Source organism: Drosophila obscura, unplaced genomic scaffold, assembly GCF_018151105.1.
Source record: "Drosophila obscura isolate BZ-5 IFL unplaced genomic scaffold, ASM1815110v1 contig_38, whole genome shotgun sequence".
Lineage (NCBI taxonomy): Eukaryota > Metazoa > Arthropoda > Insecta > Diptera > Drosophilidae > Drosophila > Drosophila obscura.
Window position 1 is genome coordinate 87,666 of NW_024542826.1, and position 24,723 is coordinate 112,388.

General features: G+C 32.6%; 1 protein-coding gene and 1 long non-coding RNA gene across 2 annotated transcripts; one reads left to right on the forward strand and one right to left on the reverse strand.

Annotated features, from left to right (window-relative positions):
- Window positions 1–5,639: 5,639 nt before the first annotated feature.
- On the forward strand, window positions 5,640–13,566 carry LOC111073808. Its single transcript, XM_041594882.1, has 4 exons — window positions 5,640–5,709; window positions 9,797–9,870; window positions 11,174–11,269; window positions 12,971–13,566. Exons 1-4 carry the CDS (start codon window positions 5,640–5,642, stop codon window positions 13,109–13,111), a joined length of 381 nt encoding a protein of 126 aa, XP_041450816.1. The 3' UTR covers window positions 13,112–13,566.
- Window positions 13,567–21,341: 7,775 nt separating this feature from the next.
- LOC111081411 lies at window positions 21,342–23,063 on the reverse strand. The gene is made up of 4 exons (XR_005968166.1): window positions 22,990–23,063; window positions 22,729–22,844; window positions 21,962–22,057; window positions 21,342–21,378 (listed from the first exon to the last, which is right to left on the reverse strand). It is a non-coding gene; the product is annotated as an uncharacterized LOC111081411 (long non-coding RNA).
- Between the last annotated feature and the right edge of the window lie 1,660 nt (window positions 23,064–24,723).

The following is a 24,723-nucleotide window of genomic DNA, read 5'->3' on the forward strand; positions in this document are numbered from 1 at the left end:
CGTTACGTTAATTCGGTCTGTTTAAACAGACAAACCAAAAGAGAAAACAAAAGTCAACTAAATCTGCTGCCCTTGTCCAACCATTGGACACCCTACTTTTCTCATCTACGAAAACTACAGAACTCTCTAAGTTTGCCCAATATTCCAATCGCGTAGGTGGGGCTCTTTCAACTTCTGTAGATATTGGAGACCTCGCCGTTTTCGCCTTAGACTTCTGCCGCACCCTCTGCCGCTGTTAGTATGGTTTTGCAAATCCTCCGTCCTTCCAGTAGTATGGTTGCCTCGATCTTTGGCTTGGTGCAGGAAAGCTCGGAGTGAGACCTGTTGCCCAGCGTTATTGCCAATGCTACGAAAATATGTTTGGCCGCTGTCGCCTCGGTTTATTGACCTGTCGTTTTGCCGGTGTATTTGTTTCCTCTCTGCTATTCCTTTGCACGCCAAGATCGGAGACACTCGCGTCGAAGATTATGGTTCGCTTTTCTCTGGGCCTAATACAACCTCGAGAAGCGATTGCCTATGTTAGGAAAATTTGCACATGGGTTTAAGCTGCCTAGTTTTTGCACTAAATGGACACTCACCATCAAAATATGTATGGGCACTGATTTTAATTTAATGCACTTGGGTTCTTTTGCCGTTTAATCGGAAAAATGACCACTGATGGTTCGAAATTATTTGGATTATACGTTGTTTGAACAAAACGTTGCGGAAACAATTCCTGGAGGCTGCACGATTGTACGTTTGCACCTTTGAGTGGTTTGAACAGAAAAGAATGAGGGTCAGTCTTCTGCAGCGATATCAGAGCGGGAGAGAGAGACGTAAATTTTTTTTTTTTTGACATTCCTCTTCTCTTCTAGTCTTACGTTGCTTTGCGTACTTGCAAGCTCTACTCTTCACGACATTTCCCACAACTCCCAACATTCCTATGTAAATTCATAACTACATTTTACATTCTACATCCCTGCAAAACTGTTCACTACACAAAGGAGTTCGCTCGGGTCTCCAATTTAATGGATGACTAAATCTTTGAGTATATAAAAAGCTAATTCATATTTTTAGTTTTTAATACTGCATTTAATAAGCCGCTTGTATTCGTTATTTAAGTTTCAAGTGTAAATAATGGTATATAATAATTGAATTTTATTTTCTCATTTTAAATGAAATTAGTTGATTGAAAATTTTATAAATTTATGAATTTACTATAAGACCCGCGCGCTTCGCTGCACGCCCCCGCCCCCCTGAATGCATTTAATGTTTAGGAATTTATCGAAATTAAAAAATGATAATTATCAAAAAATTAATAATTATAATCAAAAGCAACAAATATACTTTCACAAATTGCAATTTTTTCAGAAAACAATTTTCATACAAAAAGGTATAAAACCAAATCTATCATAAAATGTTGTGTTCTATAGAATGACACAAAATGAAATGAAATAGGCGTTCAACCACACATTTTTAGACCAAATTTTAGATATTTTTTTGATTAATTTTTGATTTTTGAGGAACCTATTTATAGAAAAGTGAAAACTTTTAAATATAAACAATACTCTGGCTATCAATTTGGTGCACGCGTTGCGGAGATAGCCGCTGACACACAGTTTTTTTTACAAATTTATGGAATAGATTATATTTTTATTTCATTCATTTACGAGAAAAAAAGCAATGGAGCATATTTTCATGCACCACAATAGCAGAGAATGAGAGCAACGTCCATATGTTGCATTTAAAATATAACCAAAATATTTGAAAACCGCGCTCTATAAATAACTTTTGTCCATTCTGCGTGTGCTGTGTACATTTTATTTTTAATATTGAACGGTTTATATTTTTATAACAGAGTAGTTTGGGGGAAAAGAAGATAAAATCTTTAAGCTTAAAACAATCGAGTTAAATAATAAAAAAAAGCACAAGAAAAGTTTTAAAGTTCTTCAAACTATTCGATTTTTTTGTTTTGCCTTTAATGCGATTCTAAATGGTACAGAAAGACAAAAAAATAATTAAGCTCATTTATTAGATTTGAATTTCAGATGTTGGGTATCCTGCACTGTGAATTATCCCATTTATCGATAGGTATTATTAATATCATTTTGCTTAAAAGCTCAAAGAAAATCTGTGTCTGATTTGGTGAACATTACGGAAAGGTCTGATTGGAAGGAGTCATTTCTCCTAGATTTGATTTGTAATCTATAGTGAATAATTCGTGTAGCTATGATAGGCTTAATGAGTGTAAATTTAATTAATTGGACTTTTAGGTGGAGCACACTTAAATCGATTAGGAATAAATGTTCACATATTTGTATTGGCATAGTTTGTACATTATTTTGCCAGTAAAGTCAGAGCAGAATAAATATGAGACTTTGTATTCTGCATAATAAAAAACTGACAAAGAGAGAGGAGAGGAAAATGTAAATAAACTTTGACACTGAAGTTTGTATATCCTTTAAAAAAAACGTTTCTGAGTGCCACTTCTTTACCTATATGAATTATGAAAAGTATATGTATCTTTGAATCTTGTCTATAATCTGCAACGACGTCCTAAGGCCTTCGTATCAGATTCCCCGCTTTCTAATCACTTCTTAGAGTACAATTTCCAAATCCAGCAATAAAGAAGATGACGGAGCAAAGAGTTTCAATATGCGTGGCTGACATAATAATGTCTGTCATTTCCGGGACTTGTGAACTCAACGAAGGCAATGTAACTTAAACAGCATGTCAAACATATATATCAACATCTTATCTACATGCGAGTATAAATGTACGTACATTGTACATATAGACATTTCGTCGAAAAAGATGCAATAGAAAACGGAAGCTAACACATGAAATATAAAAAAAAAGGAGAAAAATAAGTATAAATCTGAAAAAAATTGTTGTCGGATATTGTAACAGGCAGATATACAAACAGACAGATTGATTGTTAATATTTGTTGCCAGACAACAGAACATTTCATTCGACTGAACTTCAGAGGAGCGGAAAAGCAAAGGATTGTTTCTCAGACTTCTTCAAATTGATGATGGATTACAATGCAAACAGAGTACTCAAAATGAGGCTAGACATATTAAAGAAACAACTCTTGAAAACCATGACAGAAATGGTGACTCTCATTCAGGGACCAGGATAGTCTATCCCCACAGCTGATGTATTGTATTGGCAGCTCTTTTTGAAAGTTTTGCACGTCTCCTCCGCAAACAACTGTGGGCGGCATTTCCTGTGACATTCATCTGAATGGAAATGTGCCGTTGAATATCACACAGCAAATGTCCTTGACTCTCACTTTTCCAGCCAACACAATGCCGTCAAAGGGTTCCAGTATCATTCCTCGCACTTCCCCATTTCCAAGAATACGAAAAATTGTTATGGCCAGTCACAGTTCGGCCTGCCTTAAACTGTCATTGGATCCAAAGAGTTTGGTGTGTGACGCTGCCATCTGCACTGATTAAATTAAAAGAAAGAAAAGTCACAAAGGTTGAGATGATTTCTGGAGACTTGACAGCTGTCGGTCGATTTAAGTTGAGAACTTTTTGGGAAAACTTTAACTTTGCCAAAGGGGAATCAATTTTACATAAGATGTCAGGTCAGGAGTGTTTGACCACTTGACTCACATTTGGCACGTGCTATTGCCGCACTAAGCCAAGCCCAGATTTCAAATGGGTTTCGTGGCTGAGTATAAAAGTAAAATTGAATTTTTATTTATTTTCGGACCTGGCAGAGGGACCCCGACCCATCTATCCAGCTGTTTCGTCAACACAGACACAAAATATTTAGTGACAAGCTCAGCACAAACATAAAAGTTGGTATAGGGGGCCGAATCCATCCTGATATACCTACAAGCAACGGACCGAGAGTGTGTTAACACAATCAGCATAATAACCGTGGGTCTGAAGATAACAGATGTTGCAAAAAAATGTAAAATGTACAATTTTTTAAAACTGTACATAAATCATAAGCTCAAAAATTTATATACTGACTGAGTACGGGTATAAGTAGAATCGCGTCCCCAGAAGCGACTCACACGTTCCTTTTCGTTTTATATAAAAACCTTTTTGAAAAACTTCTTCCTATGAGCTCACAAAAAATGGAAAATAAGCTCTCTGTAAAAACTCAGAAGATCTCCAAATAAATTTTAAAATTGACAACAAACATTATCATGCAATTATTTGAATTGTCCCTGCAATTTTTGCCGACCTCAGAAAATGTATTCAAACTTAATTGACTAGACAATTTTGTCAAGGAACACATAAACTGTCAGAGAAACTTTCGAATTCTCCGAGAAGTACTTGGAAAGCGGAGATTAAGTAAAATAAATTGTACATTAAAGTTAAATTTATTATTAAATTATATGCTTTAATTAAATGGAGAAATGGCGACCACAATTTGGGATTCTGTGCCTCACGTTGACTTACCTAAAATATTTAACAAATCGTAATACAAACAATACCATGTGACGAGGGTTAGGACAATAACACGACACAATTTTAATTAAACCTGAACTAGAATGAGGGGAAGGCTTTTTGAGTGGAAAAGTTAGATACTCTTAAAGATCTTTTGTTTCTGTAGAGATTCGATGTTTTGGTTCTACATTCCATACCCCTTTCGTTCTCTGTATTCAATGAAAGCTTTGTGATATAATTATCCAAAAAACAAAAGCCCTTATCAGCAAAACTCAAAGCGCTCTATGGTGTAATGGAATCTTGGCCTTTTTTACGGAAGATTTTATACTGAAATGTAAACTCATACCCCCTGAAAGAGTACAATGAATGAACCACTCTACACCCTAAACTCAACTACCAGTTGGGTCTGGTCTCCCACTCATCCTTTTCGATTAGAAATTCAGTTATACAGTTGTGTAGGCTGTAGAGGAGAGTAGACCAAAGATCGTAAATATTCGGAACAAACTCAAATGCAATTTTGTGGCTACATTTTGGCCAACCCGATGGCCGCGCTGTCAACTCCGCTGTGCCGTTGATGTTTGTTTATCGGCAGCGCCTTTCATTAGTGGCCAACTTGATGGCTGACTGGCAGGAATGGCTGTCAGTATTATGTCATTTGTAGCCCACGCACTGACAGCGGCGAACTGTAATTCAATGAAGCCAGAAAAATAGCCTAGATTGCGATTCAAGTTCTCTCTCTCCTTGCCTACTCTTTTGTGATTGGCTCCGATCATGCAGTTTAAACTAGCTCCGTTCTAACTTTCTGATAAAACACACTGTACCATATCAGGTAAAAGCATCTAACATCTCCCATAAATAAAATTTCACCTCCTATCCTTACCACCACTGTGACCAATCCCCACCATTTCATTTCCCGTTTAATTGATTTCGATTTCGATCACAAACTCTCATTTCTATTCAAATTTTTTCCCCGCCATCGACTGCCCATCGGAAAAAAACTCTGACGATTGTCGGGAAGCCCATTTATCAGGCTGTGCAAAGTCACTGAATGAAACTTTTTTTCTGGTGAATGCAGTTTGGCGTACAATAATAGTTTTTCTATAGTTTTTTTCAACAGCAATAGCCCAGGGATATCCATGTATATGGGTGCTTCATGAACGCAATTCCGTTTGCGTGAGGCGGAGTGTTCTAGTCAGATATTTTTTGGCTTTCTGGGCCATGTAAATAACCTCTTTACAGTCGAGTAAATGATACGAGAAGTGTCTCGGGATAAGGCCTATTGGATCCATCACAATGAAATCAGCGAGAATGGTCAAAGTAACAGAAAGTGTTTTTACCCGGAAAAAAGGAAAAAGCCCCGCAACAAAAAGGAGCCGAAACACTCACAGACTAGCCCGACTAATAACATTATTGAGTAGAAATGGCAGACGTGAAAAAAATGGTCGAGCCCAATTTACTTGTGTATGTGTATGATTCTAGAGAGAGCTATACAGGCCGAGAAAAATAATCAAAATCAATTGTACTGCTTTTACTGCAATAAAGGGAAAACATTTGACCAGAACTTTGGGGCTTAGCAACGTTTCATTTTCTAATCGCTCGCTTTAATACGGTTTCAATTAGAAATGAAAACTAAACGGAAAATCAGGCCACAAAGGTTGCTAAGAGTAATCTTCTCATTGAAGCCCATTCCGCTGGGAATCTGTCAAATTAAAGTGAATTTAAGCAGGTTAAAGGTCAAGCCGACATTTACTGAAACAGCATCGGAGCTCCAAACCAGCTCAAGCTCCAGACCATGGCCAGCTTCAAAACAAGGCCCATTTAAATGCCAATGATGATAAGCGTTTAACCCCTTTATTGATGTGAAACTATCAAACTGACAGCATCACCGGAAAAAATGGAAATGTGTAAATTGGGGTAAAAATTAAGAAACGACAGCAAACACATGTAATTTATTTATGTACTATTTGAATCAGACGCCAGTGGAGCCAGTGTGCGGTTTATCATTGTCAGCTAGCGATCCTTTATATATGTAAATTTATTTGTATGGAAATAAATATATATCATACGGCCATAAATAACACAAACGCTTGTAAACTGTCTTGGTCTGCCCTTTTTGCCAGGAAATAATCCTGTTTCTTCTGCGTACTTTTGTTGTGACCATTCAAAGTTTAATTTTGAAAATTTTTAAATAGCTGTCTCATCGTGTTGTCAATCAATATTTCAATGAATAAATGCAGTACCCGTTCCTTAGGAAAGTTCCTTAGGGAAGTTTCAAATCAACTTAGCTTCACATTCTGGATTCTTAAAGTTCTGTTCAATATTTTCACGACTTCACACCAGTATTTTCGCCCGCACATTACCTGCTCAATTTAACTGCTCAAAAGTGCCATACAAATAATTTCATCCCAAGGCTCTTCCCTTCCTCATAGCCCTGCCTCCTTTATGATTGATGTAAGTCAGCCAGAAATTGATGTGATTCATATGGCTGCAAATTATCTCCGCATGATTGGTTAACCTTTCTCCTTTTGTCAATCACAGGCAGCTCTCCCACTCCCACGCAAAAAAATACTTTGAAAACTTAAATTTCATGATTTTATTTGCAATGATGTCTGTAATAAAGCGGTAGGCACTATAACAGTAATTAACACGCAATAGTAGTGTCAAAATAGTTTACAGCCGTGCTTTTTCTGCACTATAAACAATACCATTAATTAGGCACATATATAAGATGCGGCAGATAATTCAAATGTGTCAGGTGCGTTTGCTTTAAACTTTTAAGGGCTATAAACCAAATATATTAACCAATGTGTCTTCTAAAATTTATTTCAACTAGGAACATTGAATAAACAGTCCAATTCTAGAGGGCAAATCTTGGCTCGTAGATATATGTTTCCTTGTTCTTATTACAACTATCTCCACTACTTTATTATACCCGTTCTCAAAAAAGAGTTAAGGGGTATATTAGATTTGTGGTAAAAGCGGATGTGTACAACGCAGAGAAGGAAACATTTCCGACCCCATAAAGTATATATATTCTTGATCAGCATCAATAGCCGAGTCAATATAGCCATGTCCGTCTGTCCGTCCGTCCGTCTGTCCATCTTGATGAGCGCCTAGATCTGAGAGACTATAAGAGCTAGAGAAACCAAATTTGGTTTCCAGACTCATGTGATATCACACTGCTACAAATGAATTTCAAATTTAGCCCCCATCCGCCCTACAAACGAAAATCAAAAGGCACAGGATAAGAGATAAAATGCACATTTTGCCACGCAGGTCTGCTAACGAGGTTCCCAAGTAGCCTCGAGATTGAGCACAACTTATTCCGATGTTCAAGGAAAATAAACAGGTTAACTAACAGTTGGTTCTCAATCCGAATCCAGCAAGAGAATGGCAAATACTCAATAATCCTTCTCGCTCGCACCCTCTACCACGTGTCAGTGCGCGGATCCCTAGCGGAGGACTAAACTAGAATATAAATGGTACATGTCTACTGTATCTACATGTTAGATGTAAAAAATATACGACAAATATGTGACATTGTAGATAAGTACCAAAAGAATGTTAAATGTAAATTTTTTTTTTTCAAGTTTCTAATTTCGGACTGCCGCTATAATTTCTAGAAGAGTAATAAGCTCAAACGTCGCTATCTGACGCGTCGGGTCTGACAAGTCGCTTCTGGGGACTAACGTTGCTTCTCGTTTTCATTATATGTTATATGTTTCCAACACCAAAATCGTCACCAATTTCCATTCAGAATAATTGAAATGGAATTAAAATCTATTACATCCGTTTACCTTTCACACTGTTCCAAAATATTATCAGCCAATTGCAAATTTCGTTTAATTATAAATTAGTTTATAAAGTTAGCGTTGCTAAAATTAGAAGGAAATGTGATATTGCGAAATTAAACGCGTTTGGACGACACTTTTTCATTTCCAACAGAATCTGAAAAAGAAGGAACTAAAAACGAGATTCGGAGAACAGGTACAAATTATAAGCGGGTGTTTTGTTTTTGGCGCAAATGCACTGCCGATCTACAGGACCAGATCTGCTTAACATTGAAATATAGTCGCATTAGCCCATCTGAATTAATTAATTCATTTGAAGTGCCCGGTTTGCCCACTACTGCCTTACGACATGAGCAAATCAAAAAAACTAAGGTTCGTGTGGAAAAAGGAACACACTGCAACATATGTGAATATGAATACAATTTTATAAGAAAAGGAATAGGATAAAAGAAATTTAATATTTTAGCCACGAATTTACCCATGCCTTTCTTCAAAGTATCAAAATTTTTACTTAAGTACATCAACTTAGGTCCTGACTTTTTAAGGGAAATTCAACAGGTTATTAAGGCCTTACTTTTCAAGGGAAATTCATCGCATATTAAGGGCAAACTATATAGAGGGTGAATTCATAAAGCCTTTTTAGGGAAATCTCATCGCTTATTAAGGTCTGACTTTGGCGAATCTCGCTTAGGCTATGTCATCGATTAAACTCCTAGGACAACCCTGTGTTAAAGTAAACAGCCCACTTGTATGGCAGGTATGTTATGTCATCGAGCTATATACGGACATATATACGTACATAATATGTGCTACATTGTACATATGCACTGGTTCACGAGTAAGACGTGCGTGCGACAGGTCTCGACACGTCGACTACCCTTATTTCAAACATTCTGTTCCGCTGCACGATACAGAAATATCGTGGTCACGCTCGTATTCGTACTCGCATTTTCTCTTTTTCAAATGCGAATGTGCAAAGTATCAATTCCATATTGGCACGTCGCACTTTGAATACCCTATGCATTTTATATAATATGTATATATATATATACATTATATTATATTTTTATAATCTTTCCTAAAAGTAATTTATCATATGAAGGATACACGAAATACATAGACGAAACATATTTACATATACAAAACTTCTAAAACTGTAAGAGGAAAAGCTTTTTCGAAAATTCGACTACTCTAAAAAAGTAAAGGGTATGTGTGCAAAAAAGGCAAAATGAAATAGTAATAGAAAATACTGAGATCCGTTGCTGAACGTCTGAGTAAAAACAGAGTACAGCACGCAGCTGGCGAAATTCCGTGTTAAAGAGCAGACGAGAAGTATGTGGGACAGTGGGACATTCGGACTGTTCAGCTAGCAAAATTAATAAGTTCTGTATTTGAAAAGAAAATATTACAAAATGTAGTTAAGTATACGAGTACACGGTGCTAAGATAACGGGAAGCTTTATAATGCATTATCAAAGTCGAACTTTGATTCCGGTGCATATTTGCCTATGTATTTCGGCTGAGGCCCCACTGTGCGCTTGCTTGCAAATCCAGCCGAGGCTGGGCCGTCGTGTTGACGATCTCTCGCAGACAAATTTTGTTTTATTCGTTTAGTGCTTGTGAAAGAGATCGGATGTTTTTTTGGAAGTGCCTCGTTTTTTCGGTTGTGCAAAAGAAATATACAAAAGGTAAGTAAACTGTTGCCTTAAAATATCAATAGAACTGAGAACTGTTGAATAATAAACAGCTAAACCATAAACTATGGCAATTTCGCGAACAAAAATGTGTAAAAATGGATATCGACGATGAGTTACTTAGAAACCGCTTGAAATCTTTTGATTTAGACGAAATTTTCAACCGACTAAAAGGTAAATGTGTGACATGTACAAATGCTGCTGCTAACTAGCGTTTAAGTACATTTAAAAAATGTTCTCTGAAAAATAAGTCACCAAAAAAGTACAGCAATGCAATACGCTTGCGTTTTTTTTAGTTCTCGTTTCGCTTATGCTTTGCCTCTGACCGCGACCCCTCTCTCCAGCCATCCCCCACAACACGCGGCCGCCGTTCGTCAATGCCGTTACCAGCGACGAACCGAGCAGAAAATGTATGACAAAAAAGACAAGAAAGTACATGCATATTTCTGGGTTGTCTCGAGTTCGACTCAGAAATATGCATGTAGTTGTGTATGTGTGTACTCGCAAAATCAAAGCAATGTGTGTATAGTGGCTCCATAGTATAATCGGACACTTGTTTCCCCAGTACAAATGTGCTCAAAAAGTATACAGAAATGCGATAAAAATTGTTTTCTTTCACTTCTACTCTAACTTTAAAGTATTATCTATCTAAATCATAAACAAAAACTTATACTTTCTTTTGAGAATAATTAGTTTTAATCGAAAAATAAAAAAAAGTAATTTATTGAGACTCAAGTAAAAAGACTCACTAGAAAGTATAAGTTTTTGTTTATGATTAGATAGATAATACTATAAAGTTAGAGTAGAAGTGAACGAACAAAATTTTTGTCGCATTTCTGTATAATTTTTGAGCACATTTGTACTGGGGAAACAAGTGTCCGATTATACTATGGAGCCACTGTATGTAGTTGTTTTTGCTTTTTTGCGGCTCCTCGTCAAAGACAAAGACTCACAGCCACTGTAAACTGAATATGAATTTAATCCGGTTGAAATAACTTGGTATTATATAGTTTTGGCAATAGGCAGTGACATGACTTAATGTTTGGCTGACAGTGTGAACACATGTACAATTTGGAATTAAAAACTGCTTGTATATTTTAAAAAATTTAGAAACTGGAATAACGTATCGAAGTTTAAATTGTATATAGAGTGTTTAGAGTGAAATTATTCACTTGGAAAAAGCAAGAGGTACACTTATTTTTTTGTGTACATATTATATTATAATAAAATATATGTACATATTATAAGTAACAAGTAATTATAATTTTCTAATTTATTTTCCTTATTTGTACTTCAGTTTAATTTTGACGACGAAACATTGTCCGCTAATTCAAAAGTTGTATCTTGGATTGAAAAAAGTTCTCCTTCGAACTCGTTTTCAGCTGGTTTAATGGTAAGTGCTTAAAAAATTCTTTGTTTTATCCATATTTTTGTATTTAATTTTAATTGTTCGTTTTTAATTTTTTTTGTAAATAAAGGATGTTTTATCCATTTTACAAGGTTCTTCAAAAGGAAAAAGTTTTCTTGCCTACTATGAGAGTAAATCGGTGTTGCTCAATAGTCACAGAGAGATATTAATTTCTTTAATAGTTGAAGAAGCTAACTGCTGTTATATAAATCTTAAAACGTCGGATTATCCCTCAATAATTGAACAAATAGTTTCAATTTTTTCAACGGAATCAAACTCAAAAGTAAATTTCAAAATTAATTTATATTACAAACAAAAATTTTAATTATACCTGTTATCTATTTATTCAAATTTATAAGGAATTTTATTTTATTCCGCGGGCCCACGGAAGAACCCTGTTGGAAAATTATATTCGAAATATATTAACTCCAAAGCAAAGCGAGTAAAGCTCGACAAAATAGAGGAGGGTAACGAGCCTTCAGAGCCTCTTTCTAATGAAAAATATTTTGACGAGACTATTTCGATAGCATTCAAAACGAACCTTAAACACAAACATTTGATTTGCGTCGTAAGGACTTACAGAATTTTGACACTACAGAATTTCTAAAATAATGGCCAAAATATGCAGAAAGCCAAGCTCCAGATTTGGTGAAAGTCTTACTTATAAAAAACAATTTGTTTTTTTTTAGCTTTTTATACCCGTACTCAAAAAAGAGTTAAGGGGTATATTAGATTTGTGGTAAAAGTGGATGTGTGCAACGCAGAGAAGGAAACGTTTCCGACCCCATAAAGTATATATATTCTTGATCAGCATCAATAGCCGAGTCTATATAGCCATGTCCGTCTGTCCGTCCGTCTGTCCGTCTGTCCGTCCGTCCGTCTTGATGAGCGCCTGGATCTTAGAGACTATAAGAGCTAGAGAAACCAAATTTGGTTTCCAGACTCATGTGATATCACACTGCTACAAGTGTATTTCAAAATTTCGCCCCGCCCCCTTCCGCCCACACAGTAGTACGCACACGCAGTATCGTAGAGAATGCCCATATCTACCAGATTGCCGAATCTGAATTAGATCGGATCATAATTATAGCCAGAATGAAGAAATTAATTTTCAGTTGCTTCCCCTCCCCCTCCCGTACCAGACAACGCAACTCATTTTCCTTCTCGCTCGCACACTCTGCCGCGTTCAGTGCGCGAGCAACCCCTAGCGGAGGAGATGTAGAATCTAAATGGTACATGTACAATCTACATGTTAGATGTAGAATAGACATAGTAGATGAGATGTAGATAACAAATGTAGCAAAAAAATGTAAAATGTAACATTTTTTTTTAATTCTAAAATTCTAAAATATCATGCTCAAAAATGTATATACTGACTGAGTACGGGTATAAGTAGAGTCGCGTCCCCAGAAGCGACTCACACGTTCCTTCTCGTTGATTTGTTATTTTATGCATAATATGTTCTCTATTTAATTTTCTCAGATTTAAGTAGACTTTGACCTCCTATATCCTGAAAAGGGACTTTATTTGTCTCAAAAATGGGATACTTTCAAATCTAAGATTTCGAAATATTATTCTTTAAATATTCGGACGAGAATGTATTCTCGGAATCAATCGGTACATAAAACATATTAGTCCGGATGTAAGGAAAAATAACAGAATTTCTGAAATATACTCTCTTTACAGATTCATCCGACTACATTCTGGGAGTTCTGCTACCCTCCGTCTTACCATCAGCGTTGTGGTATAAATCAAAATCTGGAAACAGGAAAAAAAACCTTTGGTGGAATCACAGGAATACTTTATTTTAAGATTAAGTTCAATTAATGACTTAAATCGTAAAATTTCTGAACTCATTTCTACAAATTTTGAGAATAATTTCACTCTTCAATCATTTATAATAGTGGAAGGTATAAGCTGTACTTGCCTCAACTCATTCTTTGTCTATTTTGATCAAACTTTGTACAAACAAGATTCAGTAATTGGTTGCATAGAGATATGTTTTAAAATTTTCAATACATTGAATCTAAAATATCCTGCAGCCGCCCAATTACCATGGGTTTTCATGCAAGAATTTTTTTACTATATTCATACGCCTTGTGATGTAAAATCACCAAACTTAAGAGCACTTCTAAATTTTATGAATGAATAAGTTTCAAATTATGTCAGACAACAATAGTTTTCCATGTTTTAGATGCGGAAAGGTTGAAGAATCGCCTAAGTTGTTAATTAATCACTTAAAGTTTATGCATTTGATTACCAAAAATTACACGTTACAATGCAAAGTTAACAATTGTAATCAATCATTTGATCAATCATATGACAAGATTCCACACAATTGAAAATGTTCCTTTTCCTGTAGTCAAAAAGTAAAAGAAGCTAATATAAGCGCAGAAATTATTCAAAACATTTCAAAAGAAGAGGATTATCTTTCTATAGATATACAAAAATTTGTTAACATTTTTAAAAAGCAAGCACTGCAGTTATCAGTTCGCCTTCATTCTGAAACTTATATGCCTAGAAGTGAAGTTTATGAGATCCAGAAAATGGTTTCAAATCTCCTTTTTTCTATTTCAAACGCTCTTAATAATTTAATTAGTTCCTCATCACTAAATTTACGAGACGATTTAAAATGCATTTCTAACTTTTGCTCTGAGCCTTTCAGCCAAATAAATACTGAGCATCGCCTGTTTAAAATTTTAAAAGAAATGAAACTATTTGAAGATCCTCAGGCATTTATTGTGTCTAATGCGGTTGTACCAAGAGTTAGAAGTGGAAATATGTAATTTTTCCGAAAAAACTTGATATTCATTTATTATCTGTCTAATTTCAAATAAAATCGTTATTTGAGCTTCCAAATCTTTTAAATCTTACTCTTCATAATCAAAAGGAGCTTACAAAAAACAAATCATTTGTAAATTTCGTTAATACAGAAACTTTTTCTATGAAGACACAAAATTTTCGTCCCGATGATATAGTTATTCCATACTATTTGTAGTTCGATGATTTTCAAATCAATAATGCTTTAGGAACTCATGTGTCCTCAATCTGTGGAATATACTACACCTTTTAAACTTTACCGCAGTACTTACTTTCAAAGTTAAACTTTACCTCATTACCTCATTTTGTGCGACAATTTAGGCTTAAATTCCTTATTAGGCTTTGTAAAGTCCTTTAATTCTATGCGATACTGTAGAGTTTGTAATAGAACTAAATTGGAAATGAAATGCGATGTTTCAGAACAAATTGAGCATTTAAGAACTAAAGAGTCATACAGAAAAGATTTGGATGGAAACAATTGTTTGGAGACAGGAGTTATAAGAGACAGTATTTTTAATGCGTTGAATAACTTTCATGGCATAGACAACTTTTATTTCGATTTAATGCACGATGTTTTGGAAGGAGTCTGCGTTTATGATATTTTTAATATTTTGCTTGCTTTGATAAAAAATAAAACCTTCTAGACGAAACCCCCCTTGGTGAACTTGAAGTTGGTAATACATGAATTAAAATAGAACTGAACAGATTAAAACAAAGAAAATTGAAAATGAGTGCCAGTGAAACATTTTGCTTCACAAAATTCCTACCCTTAATGATAATAGTTTAATAGTAAATTTAGTTTATCTGATATAAATGAGTTGAAAATCAAGATAAGATCTCATCATAAATTATACGTTTCGGACCAACATTAAAGCCAAAACATCATTTCATGGTCCACTACCCGACTGCAATATTAAAATGTAGTCCATTGAAATACTGCCAAGCATAAAGCCAAGCCAAGCATAAAGAAGCTAAGTCTTATATGAACTCAATAATCTGTAGAATTAATCCAGCACGATCATTGTCAATCAAATCTTCTCTAAAGTATTCGAACTTCTTAATCTTAAATGAAAATGGTATACCTCCAATATTTGATAAATACGATTTTAAGAGTGTTGCTGTAAGCACCATCGAATGTTGGAAACTGTAGATCATAAAATTAAAAATGACAAAATTGATATAAGTGAGAAAATTGACATATAAAGGGACTATATACAAGAAAAATTATTTTTAAGCATGTAAAATTAACACCATATTAATGGTATTTAAATCAATCTTATATTTTACTGAAAATGACGAAATATGTGTGATTTTTTGCGAAATGGATGGTTATAAATATGACCCACATTATCAAGCTTATGAAATAAGAAATCCCAAATTTAATTCTAATCTAATCGTTAATATTGCAGAATTTACAACATATCCAATGCATTTATATACTCAAAGCAACTCTAAAAACTATTTAATTTATAACACCCTATGAATAAATTTTAAGATTCTCATGTATATGTAATAAATAATTAAACAAATATAAAACGTACAATGGAAAATTATTATTTTTGTTGGAAAAAACATTTAGGATGTATGAAAACATATAATAAATATGAATCATATTGAAATTAAATATGAATCATATTGATATTAAATATGAATAATATTTAAATTAAATATGAAATATATTCAATTTTAGTATGTAAAATATTTGATTCAAATATGAAATATATTTAAATTAAATATGTAAACTATTTAATTCAAATATAAACTATATTCAATTTAAATATGAACCATATTTAAATTTACTATGAGATATATTTATTTCAATATGCAATATATTCGATTTTAATATGAAATTTGTTTAAATTCAATATGAAATATATTCAAATTCAATATGAGAAATATTTAAATTAAATATGAAACATATTAAATTTAAAAATTAAAAATATTAAATTTAAATATGAAATATATTAAATTTAAAAATGAAAAATATTAAATTTAAATATGAAACATAATAAATTTAAATATGAAACATATTAAATTTAAATATGAAACATATTAAATTTAAATACGAAGCATTTTAAATTTAAAAATGAAAAATATTAAATTTAAATATGAAATATATTGAATTTAAATATCAAACATATTAAATTTAAATATTTCCATATTAATATCCAAATTTAAGTGAAAAATATTCAATTTTAATAAAACCGTTCTTGGATGAAAATCAATGGCATAAATATTAAAATCTAAGTGAAAATATTAAAATTTCAGGGCTTTTTTCTATCGGTGTAGTACCAGGTATAATTATAATTAGCATAATTTTACAACTGCCTTGAGCACTACCACAAAAATTTAAGAGAGCATCTGTGTGCCTCGCTCTACGACTAGATGGATGCTTGTAGAAGACATCAAACTGCGTTTGAAGCTTTTCGCCCTTCTTCGCTTCTATGGTCCTAGTCATGTGGAAATGTCTCTTTTCTGTACACGCGTTGGGTTTTCTTCCTTCGCTATAGCAGCCGCCCTGCCACGTCAGAGGTGCAAGTTTTCGGAGCTAAAACTTTGTCGTTTGGCAGAGACAAAAAGTTAATGCCTGTCCGCTTAACGCATGTCTTGGGTGATTTTAATGAGCTTTTCCTTGAGCCCAAGAGAACCAAAGTTCTGAATATAATTAGTACGGGGCTGCATGCTTAGAATAGCGAGGCATGAATAGCGGCAGTGAAGAATTTAGAGTGCAAATAGTAGTCGCCACTTTCAAAATATTTGACAAATATTCAGGCTTTGATGATAAGTAAACTCTCACATTTTATACGGCTAAGGTAGAGAACCCTCTAAAGATACCATCTAGCCATATCATATCATAAAGCTTTCTTATTAACATCATTTAGATAATCTAGCGCTGAGAGAGAAGCCTGGTTCCCGAAAAGTGTTCGACAAGTTGCCGACCAAAATTAACAAGTGCCGTCGCGCCGCCAAGGATGATTATGAATTAATGAAGCCCCATAACAAGGCAATCGTTGTCTAATAGCAGAAGCCTCGACCAAGTTTGTTTCGCCTGCACTGGAACGTGGCGAAAAGTTTAGTTTATGTACACCGATAGAAAAAAGCCCTGAAATTTTAATATTTTCACTTAGATTTTAATATTTATGCCATTGATTTTCATCCGGTTGTATTAAAATTGAATATTTTTCATTTAAATTTTGATATTAATATGGAAATATTTAAATTTAAAATATTTGATATTTAAATTTAAAATATTTTTTATATTTAAATTTAATATTTTTCATTTTTGAATTTAAAATGTTTCATATTTAAATTTAATATGTTTCATACTTAAATTTAATATATTTCATATTTAAATTTAATATGTTTCATATTTAAATTTAATATGTTTCATATTTAAATTTAATATGTTTCATATTTTAATTTAATATTTTTCATATTTAAATCTAATATGTTTCATATTTAAATTTATTATGTTTCATATATAAATTTAATATTTTTCATTTTTAAATTTAATATATTTCATATTTAAATTTAATATTTTTCATTTTTAAATTTAATATGTTTCATATTTAATTTAAATATTTCTCATATTGAATTTGAATATATTTCATATTGAATTTAAACAAATTTCATATTAAAATCGAATATATTGCATATTGAAATAAATATATCTCATAGTAAATTTAAATATGGTTCATATTTAAATTGAATATAGTTTATATTTGAATTAAATAGTTTACATATTTAATTTAAATATATTTCATATTTGAATCAAATATTTTACATACTAAAATTGAATATATTTCACATTTAATTTAAATATTATTCATATTTAATATCAATATGATTCATATTTAATTTCAATATGATTCATATTTATTATATGTTTTCATACATCCTAAATGTTTTTTCCAACAAAAATAATAGTTTTCCATTGTACGTTTTATATTTGTTTAATTATTTATTACATATACATGAGAATCTTAAAATTTATTCATAGGGTGTTATAAATTAAATAGTTTTTAGAGTTGCTTTGAGTATATAAATGCATTGGATATGTTGTAAATTCTGCAATATTAACGATTAGATTAGAATTAAATTTTGGATTTCTATTTCATAAGCTTGATAATGTGGGTCATATTTATAACCATCCATTTCGCAAAAAATCACACATATTTCGTAATTTTCAGTAAAATATAAGATTGATTTAAATACCTTTAATATGGTGTTAATTGTACATGCTAAAAAAAAATATCTTTTTTGTATATAGTCCCTTTATATTCAATTTTCTCACTTATATTAATTTTTTCATTTTTTATTTTGTGATCTACAGTTTTCAAACATTCGATGGTGCTTACAGCAACACTCTTAAAATCGTATTTATCAAATATTGGAGGTATACCATTTTCATTTAAGATTAAGAAGTTCGAATACTTTAGAGAAGATTTGATTGACAATGATCGTGCTGGATTAATTCTACAGGTTATTGAGTTCATATAAGATTTAGCTTCTTTATGCTTGGCTTCGAAGCGCATTACCCAACAGTATTTCAATATACCACATTTTAATATTGCAGTCGGGTAGTGGACCATGAAATGATGTTTTGGCTTTAATGTTGGTCCGAAAAGCTTAACGTATAAATATGATGAGATCTTATCTTGATTTTCAACTCATTTATATCAGATAAACTAAATTTACTATTAAACAGAATGTAAATTATTTCTAAAAGGTTTATTAATAGCATCCTATACTTGTTATTTTGAGGAACTAAGTCTCCTATCACTAAGGGTAGGAATTTTGTGAAGCAAAATGTTTCACTGGCAGTCTTTTCAATTTTCTTTGTTTTAATCTGTTCAGTTCTATTTTAATTGATGTATTACCAACTTCAAGTTCACCAAAGCAAGCAAAATATTATAAATATCATAAATATCAGACTCCTTCCAAAACATCGTGCATTAAATCAAAATAAAAGTTGTCTATGACATGAAAGTTATTCAACTCATTAAAAATACTGTCTCTTATAACTCCTGTCTCCAAACAATTGTTTTCATCCAAATCTTTTCTGTATGACTCTTTAGTTCTTAAATGCTCAATTTGTTCTGAAACATCGCATTTCATTTCCAATTTAGTTCTATTACAAACTCTACAGTATCGCATAGAATTAAAGGACTTTACAAAGCCTAATAAGGAATTTAAGCCTAAATTGTCGCCCAAAATGAGGCCCAAGACAAAATTAACAGTTTTTTTCCCATATTTTGTTTGAATTTAAACTCCGGTTTCTAACGCTTTTAGCGCACGAAAAATATGTTAAAAAACTACTTCATGATCAAAATTTTTGATTACGTGCGATGGAAAAAAATAAACGGAAAAATAAAGTTTAGCCTTGAAAGTAAGTACTGCGGTAAAGTTTTAAAGGTGTAGTATATTCCACAGATTGAGGAAACATGAGTTCCTAAAGCATTATTGATTTGAAAATCATCGAAATACAAATAGATTGGAATAACTATATCATCGGGACGAAAATTTTGTGTCTTAATAGAAAAAGTTTCTGTATTAACGAAATTTACAAATGATTTGTTTTTTGTAAGCTCCTTTTGATTATGAAGAGTAAGATTTAAAAGATTTGGAAGCTCAAATAACGATTTTATTTGAAATTTGACAGATAATAAATGAATATCAAGCTTTTTCGGAAAAAATGACATATTTCCACTTCTAACTCTTGGTACAACCGCATTAGACACAATAAATGCCTGAGGATCTTCAAATAGTTTCATTTCTTTTAAAATTTCGAACAGGGGATGCTCAGTATTTATTTGGCTGAAAGGCTCAGAGCCAAAAGTTAGAAAAGCATTTTAAGCCGTCTTGTAAATTTTGTGATGAGGAACTAATTAAATTATTAAGAGCGTTTGAAATAGAAAAAAAGAGATTTGAAACCATTGTCTGGATCTCATAGACTTCACTTGTAGGCATATAAGTTTCAGAATGAAGGCGAACTAATAACTGCGGTGCTTGCTTTTTAAAAATGTCAACAAATTTTTGTATATCTATAGAAAGATAATCCTCTTCTTTTGAAATGTTTTGAATAATTTCTGCGCTTTTTAATCTTATATTAGCTTCTTTTACTTTTTGACTACAGGAAAAGGAACATTTTCAATTGTGTGGAATCTTGTCATATGACGCTTAAATGAAAATAAAAGATCAAATGATTGATTACAATTGTTAACTTTGCATTGTAACGTGTAATTTTTGGTAATCAAATGCATAAACTTTAAGTGATTAATTAACAACTTAGGCGATTCTTCAACCTTTCCGCATCTAAAACATGGAAAACTATTGTTGTCTGACATAATTTGAAACTTATTCATTCATAAAATTTAGAAGTGCTCTTAAGTTTGGCGATTTTACATCATAAGGCGTATGAATATAGTAAAAAAATTCTTGCATGAAAACCCATGGTAATTGGGCGGCTGCAGGATATTTTAGATTCAATGTATTGAAAATTTTAAAACATATCTCTATGCAACCAATTACTGAATCTTGTTTGTACAAAGTTTGATCAAAATAGACAAAGAATGAGTTGAGGCAAGCTTATACCTTCCACTATTATAAATGATTGAAGAGTGAAATTATTCTCAAAATTTGTAGAAATGAGTTCAGAAATTTTACGATTTAAGTCATTAATTGAACTTAATCTTAAAATAAAGCATTCCTGTGATTCCACCAAAGTTATTTTTTTCCTGTTCCCAGATTTTGGTTTATACCACAACGCTGATGGTAAGACGGAGGAGACGTAGCAGAACTCCCAGAATGTAGTCGGATGAATCTTTAAAGAGAGGACATTTTAGAAATTCTGTTATTTTTCCTTACATCAAGACTAATATATTTTATTTACCGATTGATTCCGAGAAAGGCAGCTTTGCAAATAAGCCTTTGCAATTTTCGTTCCGAATATTTAAAGAATAATATTTCGAAATCTTAGATTTGAAAGTATCCCATTTTTGAGACAAAAAAAGTCCCTTTTCAGGATATAGGAGGTCAAAGTCTACTTGAATCTGAGAAAATTAAATAGATAACATATTATGCATAAAATAACAAATCAAAAAGCTAAAAAAATAAACAAATTGTTTTTTATAAGTAAGACTCTCACCAAATCTGGAGCTTGGCTTTCTGCATATTTTGGCATTGTTTTAGAAATTCTGTAGTGTCCAAATTCTGTAAGTCCTTACGACGCAAATCAAATGTTTGTGACCATTTTTCAACGACTACATTCCAATCTGAAATGTCTCTCTTAAGGTGCGTTTTGAATGCTATTGAAATAGTCTCGTCAAAATATTTTTCATTAGAAAGAGGCTCTGAAGGCTCGTTTCCCTCCTCTATTTTGTCGTGCTTTACTCGCTTTGCTTTGGAGTTAATATATTTCGAATATAATTTTCCACCAGGGTTCTTCCGTGGGCCCCGTGGAATAAAATAAAATTCCTTATAAATTTGAATAAATAGATAACAGGTATAATTATAATTTTAGTTTGTAATATAAATTAATTTCGAAATTAACTTTTGAGTTTGATTCCGTTGGGAAAAATTGAAACTATTTGTTCAATTATTGAGGGATAATCCGACGTTTTAAGGTTTATATAACAGCACTTAGCTTCTTCAACTATTAAAGAAATTAATATCTCTCTGTGACTATTGAGCAGAACCGATTTGCTCTCATAGTAGGCAAGCAAACTTTTTCCTTTTGAAGAACCCTGTAAAATGGATAAAACATCTTTTATTTAAAAAAAAAATTAAAAAGAACGAACAGGAACGAAAATTAAATACAAAAATATGGTTAAAACAAAGAATTTTATAAACACTTACCATTAAACCAGCTGAAAACGAGTTCGAAGGAGAACTTTTTTCAATCCAAGATACAACTTTTGAATTAGCGGACAATGTTTCGTCGTCAAAATTAAACTGAAGTACAAATAAGGAAAATAAATTAGCAGATTATAATTACTTATGTAATATATGTAAATCATAAACAAAAACTTATACTTTCTAGTGAGTCTTTTTACTTGAGTCTCAATAAATTACTTTTCTTTGTTTTTCGATTAAAACTAATTATTCTCAAAAGAAAGTATAAGTTTTTGTTTATGATTTAGATAGATAATACTTTAAAGTTAGAGTAGAAGCAGAGTAGAGTAGAAACAAATATTTATCGCATTTCTGTATATGTTTTGAGCACATTTTGTACTGGGGAAACAAGTGTCCGATTATACTATGGAGCCACTATACACATTGCTTTGATTTTGCGAGTACACACATACACAACTACATGCATATTTCTGAGTCGAACTCGAGACAACCCAGAAATATGCATGTACTTTCTTGTCTTTTTTGTCATCCATTTTCTGCTCGGTTCGTCGCTGGTAACGGCATTGACGAACGGCGGCCGCGTGTTGTGGGGGATGGCTGTAGAGAGGGGTCGCGGTCAGAGGCAAAGCATAAGCGAAACGAGAACTAAAAAAAACGCGCGCGTATTGCATTGCTGTACTTTTTGGTGACTGATTTTTGAGAGAACATTTTTTAAATGTAGTTAAACGCCAGATAGCAGCAGCATATGTACATGTCACACATTTATGTACCTTTCAGTCGGTTGAAAATTTCGTCTAAATCAAAAGATTTCAAGAGGTTTCTAAGTAACTCATCGTCGATATCCATTTTTACACTTTTTAATGTTTCTTCTGCTGCTCACTGAAAACTACACAAAAAAATGTATATGTATATTTATAAATCATAATAAAAAGCAAATTTTTGTTCGCGAAATTGCCATAGTTTATGGTTTAGCTGTTTATTATTCAACAGTTCTCAGTTCTATTGATATTTTAAGGCAACAGTTTACTTACCTTTTGTATATTTCTTTTGCACAACCGAAAAAACGAGGCACTTCCAAAAAAACATCCGATCTCTTTCACAAGCACTAAACGAATAAAACAAAATTTGTCTGCGAGAGATCGTCAACACGACGGCCCAGCCTCGGCTGGATTTGCAAGCAAGCGCACAGTGGGGCCTCAGCCGAAATACATAGGCAAATATGCACCGGAATCAAAGTTCGACTTTGATAATGCATTGTAAAGCTTCCCGTTATCTTAGCACCGTGTACTCGTATACTTAACTACATTTTGTAATATTTTCTTTTCAAATACAGAACTTATTAATTTTGCTAGCTGAACAGTCCGAATGTCCCACTGTCCCACATACTTCTCGTCTGCTCTTTAACACGGAATTTCGCCAGCTGCGTGCTGTAATCTGCTTTTACTCAGACGTTCGGCAACGGATCTCAGTATTTTCTATTACTATTTCATATAGCCTTTTTTGCACACATACCCTTTCCTTTTTTAGAGTAGTCGAATTTTCGAAAAAGCTTTTCCTCTTACAGTTTTAGAAGTTTTGTATATGTACATATGTTTCGTTTATGTATTTCGTGTATCCTTCATATGATAAATTACTTTTAGGAAAGACTATAAAATATAATATAATTATATATATATATAAATATATATATATATATATATATATATTATATAAAATGCATAGGGTATTCAAGGTGCGACGTGCCAATATGGAATTGATACTTTGCACATTCGTATTTGAAACGAGAAGGAACGTGTGAGTCGCTTCTGGGGACGCGACTCTACTTATACCCGTACTCAGTCAGTATATACATTTTTGAGCATATGATTTTTTAGAATTAAAAATTTTACATTTTAAATTTGTTTGCTACATCTGTTAGCTACATCTACATCTTCAATGTATATTCCACATCTAACATGTAGATTGTACATGTACCATTTATATTCTACATCTCCTCCGCTAGGGGTTGCTCGCGCACTGAACGCGGCAGAGTGTGCGAGCGAGAAAGAGAATCAGTAGCGTCAGCAGCGCTGGAGAAGGAGAGGGAACCAACAGAAAATTCATTTCTTCATTCTGGCTATAATTATGATCCGATCTGATTCAGATTGGGCAATCTGGTAGATATGGTTATTTTCTACGATACTGCGTTTTTAGTTTTATCGTATCTTTAAAATTGTGCCTGCCACAGATTTTTGTTCTTTATGGTGGCGGAAGGGGGCGGGGCGAAATTTTGAAATACACTTGTAGCAGTGTGATATTACATGAGTCTGGAAACAAAATTTGGTTGCTCTAGATATCACCAAAAATAAATAAACAAATAGTTAACCGAAATACAAAACATATTTAATTTCATATAATATCGAGTATTGAAAATAAAAAGATTTTGTCATTGATTTCAAAATGAATATTTATAAAATAAGTTATAATAGTATTCAATATAAATATGAAACATATTAAACTACAAATGTAATATATAATATTTGTTTTTAAAGTTTATACCTTTGATTTCAAAATAAATATTTTCAAATTAAATCACAATAATATTCAATATTAATATGAAACATATTAAACTACAAATTTAATATATTATATTTACTTTAAAGTGTTTTGTATTAAGATTAAATATGACCGTATTTAAAAAGCCATTTTAATACAATTATATTTGTATTAAAGGGAATTCTATTTAATTTTACTATGTTTGTATATAAAAATCGCATTTTAAATTC